The sequence below is a fragment of the Passer domesticus genome, chromosome Z (assembly GCF_036417665.1).
Source record: "Passer domesticus isolate bPasDom1 chromosome Z, bPasDom1.hap1, whole genome shotgun sequence".
NCBI classification, from domain to species: domain Eukaryota; kingdom Metazoa; phylum Chordata; class Aves; order Passeriformes; family Passeridae; genus Passer; species Passer domesticus.
Window position 1 is genome coordinate 8715252 of NC_087512.1, and position 9617 is coordinate 8724868.

Below are 9617 nucleotides of genomic sequence, written 5' to 3' on the forward strand. Positions count from 1 at the left end.
CAGGCTGGAAAGAAAAATAATTATATGAAACAACTGATACTTTCAAAGCAGAGAACTTCTCACCCCGTGCCCCTAAAACAGACTATCCTGCACGGCGGCTGTAGCAAGGGATTTATCAAAGACAGAGGGAGGTGAATTCCCTCTACCAGAAGGTTCCATTGCAGACAGACCACACCAGCCAGAGCCAGCGTTTTCACTGAACATAAAAGGCTTCAGGCAGCTGCAAGTAGTTGAGCACTGGTCACATCTTGTTGCTGATTTAAAGCCATTGGATTCTATGTATTTGCACAGGAAAGTGAGCTGTACAGTCAAGGGCTGCCCTAAGCAGAACACCTGGGCCATTCTGAGTGCCTGAGCCAGGAGTTGGCTCGGGGAAGAAGGGTGGGGTTGGCTGGATTGTGACGTGCTGTGACACGTGTGACATCACGGGGGACGTGTCACAATGGGGGCAGCTGAAAAAGGTCCCGGCAGGTCACGTTGGGCCTGCTTTGCCTTGGCAAGCGGTGAGTGCAGACGTGGCGGGGAGGCTGTGCTGGGAACAAGGGCTGGGGCAGAAATGCTGCACCTGGGGCTGGCTTCTCCCTCTGCATGCAGGGACAGCCCCTCCTAGGAGAAGCTTGGGCAGGCCACAGGGCAGGAGCTGGAGCTGCTGGGGCAGTGGGACAGGCCTTGCTGCCTGCAGGCTGTCTGTGTGGGGCCCTGTCCTTCCTGCGCCCAGCTCCCTGAGGATCCTCCCCTCAGCAGCCAGTAGTTCTCTGCATCCCCGTCCCACTCACGGCCTTCTCTCCCTCCTCCTGCAGACCATGGATCCCATGGTATTCCTGTTGGTGGTGTTCAAAAGCCTCATCCAATACCCACAGCCTGTGGCTGATGGTTTGGATGCAGAAACACGTCTGCGTATGGAAGCGCGGGAAAAGCACCTGGAAAGGGAGAGGCTTCATCTGGAGCAGGAGATGGAACAGCTTATGCAGGAGCATGCAAAGCGGGCGCAGCTCTTGCAGAACTTTGCTGTTGCTGTGTTCCTGACCCTCGTCTTGCTCTTGTGGTTCACCGGGTGGAAAAGCAGCCAAAGGAGAGTGGAGGCTGAAGAAGGAAACGGTGGTGCCAATGAAGCGGAAGTGCGCAACGCTGGGGCAAATGAAGAAGGCAATATCCGAAATGAAGATGTCAATGCGGCTGCAATTGCAGAAATCAATGGTGGTGCAAATGAAGTCAGCGACGAAGATGATGATGCGGACGATCGCGTTGGACGAGTTGTAATGCAGCGCATCCAGTGGCCTGTACAGGACCTGCAGAGAGGCTGTGAATGGATAACTCGGCTCATGAATAATTATACAATTTGCTTTGGCCATGTCCTCTCCAACAGCTTCTACCCAGTCCTGCAACGAGCCATCGGGGTGGGCAGTGCCTTTGAAGGCTGGAGTCCCCGTGAGCAGGATGTCGTTTACACCGTGCTCATCCCCATGACTCCTCCCCGAGGCCACAGCTTCCACCTGGAGCTGGAGAGTCAAGAGCAGAGGCACGTGAAGAACTTCCGTGTCCGCGTGCAGCTGGAGTGCACCTGCACTCCAGGGAGGGAGCAGCAGGATGAGGACATGCTGTGCTTCCTGCACCGCTCTGAGGAGGAGCTGAGGAGCAATCAGGATCCCAGCCTCCTGGACACCCTGTGCACCGGCTCCTACCTTGATGTGCAGAAAACTGCCCGCTGGTTCCACCAGCTGGTGAGAGCAGTCTGGCCAGCTCTGCCTCAGTCTCACAACTGGCATTTAAAGCTGCTGCCCTCCACACGCTGCTGCCAACTCAAGGTGACCAACAGCAAGGAAAGCTTCAGGATTGACATCTTCTTCGGGGTGCGGAGAGGTGACTCAGCCGTCTTTGCGTGCAGCCAGCCCAGAGAGGCCTACACAGCAAGCACAACCTGGCCCGAGTCTTATGCTGTAGTAGAGGCTGAGTTCTTCCAGCACTTTGCCAGGCAGGCACCCCCTGACAGCCTGCACCTCAAATGCCTCCAGTTTTTCACCCGTCTTCCGCTGGGCTTCAGCTTTTCCACCTACACCATGAAGACCATTGTTATGCATATGCTCCATATCTCACCCGTCTCAGCGTGGCGCAGGAGGAACCTCCTGGAACGAATGGTGCTTGTCATGTACAACCTGTACTTATGTCTGCGAGAAAAACGCCTCGACCACTTCATTGTGGGCAACGAAACGTTTCCCCAGGACATCAAGTTACCCACAGACGTTAAAATGGCTGAGCCATACAATCTCTTCCACCACCTGGAGCAGCAGCCGGATGCCCACACCCATGCGCTCTATGAGTATGACATTCTGGAAAATTGGTTCAAAAAAATCCTTCTGGCTGAGGATTGACCCAATGAAGGGGAGGAGTCATGGCTATGAGCCCAGAGCTCTGCTTGTGCTGCTCGCATCAGCCGCACTACAGGCAGAAGAAAGCCACCTTGCAGTCCTCCTTTGGTGCTTCAAGGAGAAGAGGATGCATGCCAAGTCTCTGGCGAAGGTCCCACAACACGTCCCGCCATGTCAGCAAGCGAAGGGCTACAGGAGAGTTTTTTCTACCTCCTTTTATAGCTTCATTTTCCAAGAAAAGGATGGCATTAGCCCCCGGCTTACGTGTGAACTCGGCCAGTGCTGAAAAAGCACATGAATAGAAGACATACGTTACATGCAGGGCCAAAATCACGAAAGCTGACCTGCAAAATGGAGCTGTTCCCGGCCTTTGAAAAGGGACAGAATTTAGAGCACGGAAGAAGTGGGAATGTGGGACCGAAATAAGAAAAAACAAAGTGGACAAAAACGACCAAAAGGAAAAACTAACACGGCTGGCCCGGGATCAGCCAATGGATGGAGCCTCTCCTTGTTCCATCTTCATTGGAAAAATGCTGTTGGAGCTGACCCGAAATTTGCCATATATAAGAATCTAGATGTTTATTTCATATATATATATATATTTAGTGTAAAATTATTATATTCTATAATTTTTATAAGTTATATGTTCCAGTAAAGTATTATAATATAGATAATATCAAAGCTATGAAATATTTAGTTATTATGTCATGATAAAAAGTAAATTTGAAGAGTTGAGTATGTAATTACATTTAAATAGTAATAGTAACAGTAGAGTACATTTATGAATGGAAAAGCAGAAACTGCTTTGTTCTCTTTTCAATAAAATGCATTTTTTGAGAATCTGGAGTGTGCTAGACTTTATTGATCTCAGCCAGGCCTATAGTAGCGGTAAATGTCACACACTGTGAATCTGGGATCTGGAACTCTCTTTTTCGCTCTCTTTTTCGCTCTCTTTCCTTCTTTGTCTTTTTCTTTCTTTATTTAATTAATCTCCCCCTCTTTAATTCCTCTCTTCCCTTTAATCTTACCCCTTTATCCAAAACTAACTGACTTGTGCTTGTATAGTAGGTCAGGGACTGAAATACTGATTTCCAAGCCCAGTGTGTAGGTAGTTAATAAAGTTTTACTGATTGTTGGTGGACCCTCTGACTTTTGTTATTCCTTTTGATCACAAGCATTTACAAATCTTTGGTGCTTCCTTCCCCTTAAGGATGGGTCGTCACACTACAGTGGCTACAAAGATGGCTTTCATCCCCCTTTCCTCTCATACTGTCACAGCCAGGGTGACCCTTTTAGATGGACCCAGAAATTCTCGCTGGCAGCTCCAGCTGGTCAGGGACCATGCAAGAGGCATTGCTAATATTCCTCCTTGTGTTCACTGGGGTCTGCGTGGACAAGCTAGCCATCCTTAGACACTCCCTGAGGAAAAGCTGACACAGATCTGAGAACGCAGGACATGGAGAAGGCACTGCTCAATGGGCAGGGGGAATTGCTGCCACACTTTTCCTCTAGAGTAAAAGCATTCTCATGGATGTAGCTGAAGAGATCCTGGCCAGGGAGCTTGTGAGAGAGAGTGCCATTACCACTTGGACAGTGCCTGCCCTGCCTTTTCTTAGAGGATCTATTCCCTCGGTGAGCTCCACCCAGTCTCTGATGGATCACGGAGCCAGGATGATGACACTGGTGGATGATGCTATAGGCAATGAAAGGAAATCTCTTGATCAGTCACACCAAGTCATACTCATGGTGCACCTCAACTTCTCAGGTGCAAATGGAGACATCCTAGAGAAGAGCTGAACAAGCCCAGAAAAGTCCTGAAGTCCACATTGAAAATAGCTTTTTGACATGGGTACTGTGGGAGCCACTAGGAAAAGTGCCCTCCTAGACCTGTTGTTTGTCCACAGAGATGCTCTTGTGGGTGAAATGGTGATTTGTGCTGTCTTGGCCACAGTAATCAAGAAATGCTTGAGTAAAAAATCTTAGGTGTTATGGAAAAACCTGTCTGTGGAGCTACTCCCCAGAGTTGTGGGAGAACAAGCTCAAGGAACTAATTAATAAGGGCCCTTTAGCATGTAGTTTCAAGGGTATTGATGTCCACAAATGCTAGTCCTTGTTATCAGAAATGTTTCTATAAGAGCACAAGTCTGATGAAGAAGGGCTGAGGGAGGTGGGGTCTGGAGGCTGCTGGGCCAGCAGGGAGAGAATCCACTGTACTCCCCTGGAGGGAAAACCCCCCAAGCCATAACCACCTGTTAGGGTGTAGAAAAAGGCTTCTCGCAGCATGCCTTGTTGTGACATGCAGATCCAATGTATCCCATTGGCCCTTCCCCCTGCTCCACCCCTGTGCCCTCATCCTATTGACCCTAGTGTTCTGTCGCGCCGCTGAAGATGCCTGCAGAACCAGCATGGCCCTGTCTGCCTGCACTGCCACCTCCCCATGAGCGTCCATTCCTGCTGGAGTCCTCTGCTGCATGGGAAAGCTGCTTGTGGAGGGATTGGCTGGAAGAGGGAGAGGGTGGTGGGGGCAGAAATGGAGGCTGCCTGGATCTGGCTTTGGAATAACTCTCCTCCTCACATGGTGTCTCCATCTATCTCCCTCCTTCCATGAAGTTCTGCTTTCCATCCCTTTCCATCCATACATCCACACTGTAAGGCAGCCCTTCTTTACAGAGAGCAGAGAACAATCTTCTTCCTCCAAAGTGGTGGCTGCAATCAAGGAATCACAGGATGGATTGTCAGAGAAAACCACTCTCTCTAACAAGCTTTGGACCTGAACACTTCCCCCTCCAAGGCCTGTTGTCATCTCCTCATTCTTGCTCCATTTTCATGGCAAGGATTGCCTTGCAGGGCGTCCTGGATGGGAGTTGGGTACGCTGCGTCCTCCCCACAACTTGTCTCCAGGCAGAAGTCTTCTGCACAGCATCCCACAGGGTTTGGAAGAGATTTGCCAGGTTTACTCAGCATAAATATCCCTTCCATTTTTCCTGTTTATAGGGCACTTCTGGGGTTTTTCCTCTCCTCTCCTCTCCTCTCCTCTCCTCTCCTCTCCTCTCCTCTCCTCTCCTCTCCTCTCCTCTCCTCTCCTCTCCTCTCCTCTCCTCTCCTCTCCTCTCCTCTCCTCTCCTCTCCTCTCCTCTCCTCTCCTCTCCTCTCCTCTCCTCTCCTCTCCTCTCCTCTCCTCTCCTCTCCTCTCCTCTCCTCTCCTCTCCTCTCCTCTCCTCTCCTCTCCTCTCCTCTCCTCTCCAGCTGCCAGCTGATTGGATTTGTCCAGATGCCCTGGCAATTCCTGGCAGAGAACAAGACTCTGGTCACGGAAGGTGGTGCTTTATAGAAGGTGGTTACAGGGCAAGAAATCCCAGCTTTGGGACACTGTGGCAGAGCTTTTCCCTTTCTGACATTTCTTTCTGACCCGTTGATCTCTCCCAGTGCTGTGACACGTGTGACATCACGGGGGACGTGTCACAATGGGGGCAGCTGAAAAAGGTCCCGGCAGGTCACGTTGGGCCTGCTTTGCCTTGGCAAGCGGTGAGTGCAGATGTGGCGGGGAGGCTGTGCTGGGAACAAGGGCTGGGGCAGAAATGCTGCACCTGGGGCTGGCTTCTCCCTCTGCATGCAGGGCCAGCCCCTCCTAGGAGAAGCTTGGGCAGGCCACAGGGCAGGAGCTGGAGCTGCTGGGGCAGTGCGACAGGCCTTGCTGCCTGCAGGCTGTCTGTGTGGGGCCCTGTCCTTCCTGCGCCCAGCTCCCTGAGGATCCTCCCCTCAGCAGCCAGTAGTTCTCTGCATCCCCGTCCCACTCACGGCCTTCTCTCCCTCCTCCTGCAGACCATGGATCCCGTGGTATTCCTGTTGGTGGTGTTCAAAAGCCTCATCCAATACCCACAGCCTGTGGCTGATGGTTTGGATGCAGAAACACGTCTGCGCATGGAAGCGCGTGAAAAGCACCTGGAATGGGAGAGGCTTCATCTGGAGCAGGAGATGGAACGGCTTATGCAGGAGCAGGCGAAGCAGGCGCAGGTCTTGCAGAACTTTGCTGTTGCTGTGTTCCTGACCCTCGTCTTGGTCTTGTGGTTCACCGGGTGGAAAAGCAGCCAAAGGAGAGAGGAGGCTGAAGAAGGAAACGGTGGTGCCAATGAAGCGGAAGTGCGCAACGCTGGGGCAAATGAAGAAGGCAATATCCGGAATGAAGATGTCAATGCGGCTGCAATTGCAGAAATCTATGGTGGTGCAAATGAAGTCAGCGACGAAGATGATGATGCGGACGATCGCGTTGGACGAGTTGTAATGCAGCGCATCCAGTGGCCTGTACAGGACCTGCAGAGAGGCTGTGAATGGACAACTCGGCTCATGAATAATTATACAATTTGCTTTGGCCATGTCCTCTCCAACAGCTTCTACCCAGTCCTGCAACGAGCCATCGGGGTGGGCAGTGCCTTTGAAGGCTGGAGTCCCCGTGAACAGGATGTCGTTTACACCGTGCTCATCCCCATGACTCCTCCCCGAGGCCACAGCTTCCACCTGGAGCTGGAGAGTCAAGAGCAGAGGCACGTGAAGAACTTCCGTGTCCGCGTGCAGCTGGAGTGCACCTGCACTCCAGGGAGGGAGCAGCAGGATGAGGACATGCTGTGCTTCCTGCACCACTCCGAGGAGGAGCTGAGGAGCAATCAGGATCCCAGCCTCCTGGACACCCTGTGCACCGGCTCCTACCTTGATGTGCAGAAAACTGCCCGCTGGTTCCACCAGCTGGTGAGAGCAGTCTGGCCAGCTCTGCCTCAGTCTCACAACTGGCATTTAAAGCTGCTGCCCTCCACACGCTGCTGCCAACTCAAGGTGACCAACAGCAAGGAAAGCTTCAGGATTGACATCTTCTTCGGGGTGCGGAGAGGTGACTCAGCCGTCTTTGCGTGCAGCCAGCCCAGAGAGGCCTACACAGCAAGCACAACCTGGCCCGAGTCTTATGCTGTAGTAGAGGCTGAGTTCTTCCAGCACTTTGCCAGGCAGGCACCCCCTGACAGCCTGCACCTCAAATGCCTCCAGTTTTTCACCCGTCTTCCGCTGGGCTTCAGCTTTTCCACCTACACCATGAAGACCATTGTTATGCATATGCTCCATATCTCACCCGTCTCAGCGTGGCGCAGGAGGAACCTCCTGGAACGAATGGTGCTTGTCATGTACAACCTGTACTTATGTCTGCGAGAAAAACGCCTCGACCACTTCATTGTGGGCAACGAAACGTTTCCCCAGGACATCAAGTTACCCACAGACGTTAAAATGGCTGAGCCATACAATCTCTTCCACCACCTGGAGCAGCAGCCGGATGCCCACACCCATGCACTCTATGAGTATGACATTCTGGAAAATTGGTTCAAAAAAATCCTTCTGGCTGAGGATTGACCCAATGAAGGGGAGGAGTCATGGCTACGAGCCCAGAGCTCTGCTTGTGCTGCTCGCATCAGCCGCACTACAGGCAGAAGAAAGCCACCTTGCAGTCCTCCTTTGGTGCTTCAAGGAGAAGAGGATGCATGCCAAGTCTCTGGCGAAGGTCCCACAACACGTCCCGCCATGTCAGCAAGCGAAGGGCTACAGGAGAGTTTTTTCTACCTCCTTTTATAGCTTCATTTTCCAAGAAAAGGATGGCATTAGCCCCCGGCTTACGTGTGAACTCTGCCAGTGCTGAAAAAGCACATGAATAGAAGACATACGGTACATGCAGGGCCAAAATCACGAAAGCTGACCTGCAAAATGGAGCTGTTCCCGGCCTTTGAAAAGGGACAGAATTTAGAGCACGGAAGAAGTGGGAATGTGGGACCGAAATAAGAAAAAACAAAGTGGACAAAAACGACCAAAAGGAAAAACTAACAATGCTGGCCCAGGATCAGCCAATGGATGGAGCCTCTCCTTGTTCCATCTTCATTGCAAAAATGCTGTTGGAGCTGATCGGAAATTTGCCATATATAGGAATCTAGATGTTTATTTCATAAATATATATATATATAGTGTATAATTATTATATTCTATAATTTTTATAAGTTATATATTCTAGTAAAGTATTATAATATAGATAATATCAAAGCTATGAAATATTTAGTTATTATGGCATGATAAAAAGTAAATTTGAAGAGTTGAGTATGTAATTACATTTAAATAGTTATAGTTCATTTATGAATGGAAAAGCAGAAACTGCTTTGTTCTCTTTTCAATAAAATGCATTTTTTGAGAATCTGGAGTGTGCTAGACTTTATTGATCTCAGCCAGGCCTATAGTCGTGGTAAATGTCACACATTGTGAATCTGGGATCTGGAACTCTTTCTTTCGCTCTCTTTCCTTCTTTGTCTTTTTCTTTCTTTATTTAATTCATCTCTCCCTCTTTAATTCCTCTCTTCCCTTTAATCTTACCCCTTTATCCAAAACTAACTGACTTGTGCTTGTATAGTAGGTCAGGGACTGAAATACTGATTTCCAAGCCCAGTGTGTAGGTAGTTAATAAAGTTTTACTGATTGTTGGTGGACCCTCTGACTTTTGTTATTCCTTTTGATCACAAGCATTTACAAATCTTTGGTGCTTCCTTCCCCTTAAGGATGGGTCGTCACACTACAGTGGCTACAAAGATGGCTTTCATCCCCCTTTCCTCTCATACTGTCACAGCCAGGGTGACCCTTTTAGATGGACCCAGAAATTCTCGCTGGCAGCTCCAGCTGGTCAGGGACCATGCAAGAGGCATTGCTAATATTCCTCCTTGTGTTCACTGGGGTCTGCGTGGACAAGCTAGCCATCCTTAGACACTCCCTGAGGAAAAGCTGACACAGATCTGAGAACGCAGGACATGGAGAAGGCACTGCTCAATGGGCAGGGGGAATTGCTGCCACACTTTTCCTCTAGAGTAAAAGCATTCTCATGGATGTAGCTGAAGAGATCCTGGCCAGGGAGCTTGTGAGAGAGAGTGCCATTACCACTTGGACAGTGCCTGCCCTGCCTTTTCTTAGAGGATCTATTCCCTCGGTGAGCTCCACCCAGTCTCTGATGGATCACGGAGCCAGGATGATGACACTGGTGGATGATGCTATAGGCAATGAAAGGAAATCTCTTGATCAGTCACACCAAGTCATACTCATGGTGCACCTCAACTTCTCAGGTGCAAATGGAGACATCCTAGAGAAGAGCTGAACAAGCCCAGAAAAGTCCTGAAGTCCACATTGAAAATAGCTTTTTGACATGGGTACTGTGGGAGCCACTAGGAAAAGTGCCCTCCTAGA

The 9617-nt window shown here is 50.3% G+C and overlaps 2 protein-coding genes across 2 annotated transcripts; both read left to right on the top strand.

The window, feature by feature from the left end:
* The first annotated feature begins 899 nt into the window (after positions 1 to 899).
* Positions 900 to 2369, top strand: LOC135290194 (inositol 1,4,5-trisphosphate receptor-interacting protein-like 1). The gene has a single exon (XM_064404075.1). The coding sequence runs from the start codon at positions 900 to 902 to the stop codon at positions 2367 to 2369; it is 1470 nt and encodes a 489-aa protein (XP_064260145.1).
* A 3822-nt stretch (positions 2370 to 6191) lies between these two features.
* LOC135290197 (inositol 1,4,5-trisphosphate receptor-interacting protein-like 1) lies at positions 6192 to 7757 on the top strand. Its single transcript, XM_064404083.1, has one exon. It carries the CDS (start codon positions 6192 to 6194, stop codon positions 7755 to 7757), a length of 1566 nt encoding a protein of 521 aa, XP_064260153.1.
* The last annotated feature ends 1860 nt before the right edge of the window (positions 7758 to 9617 follow it).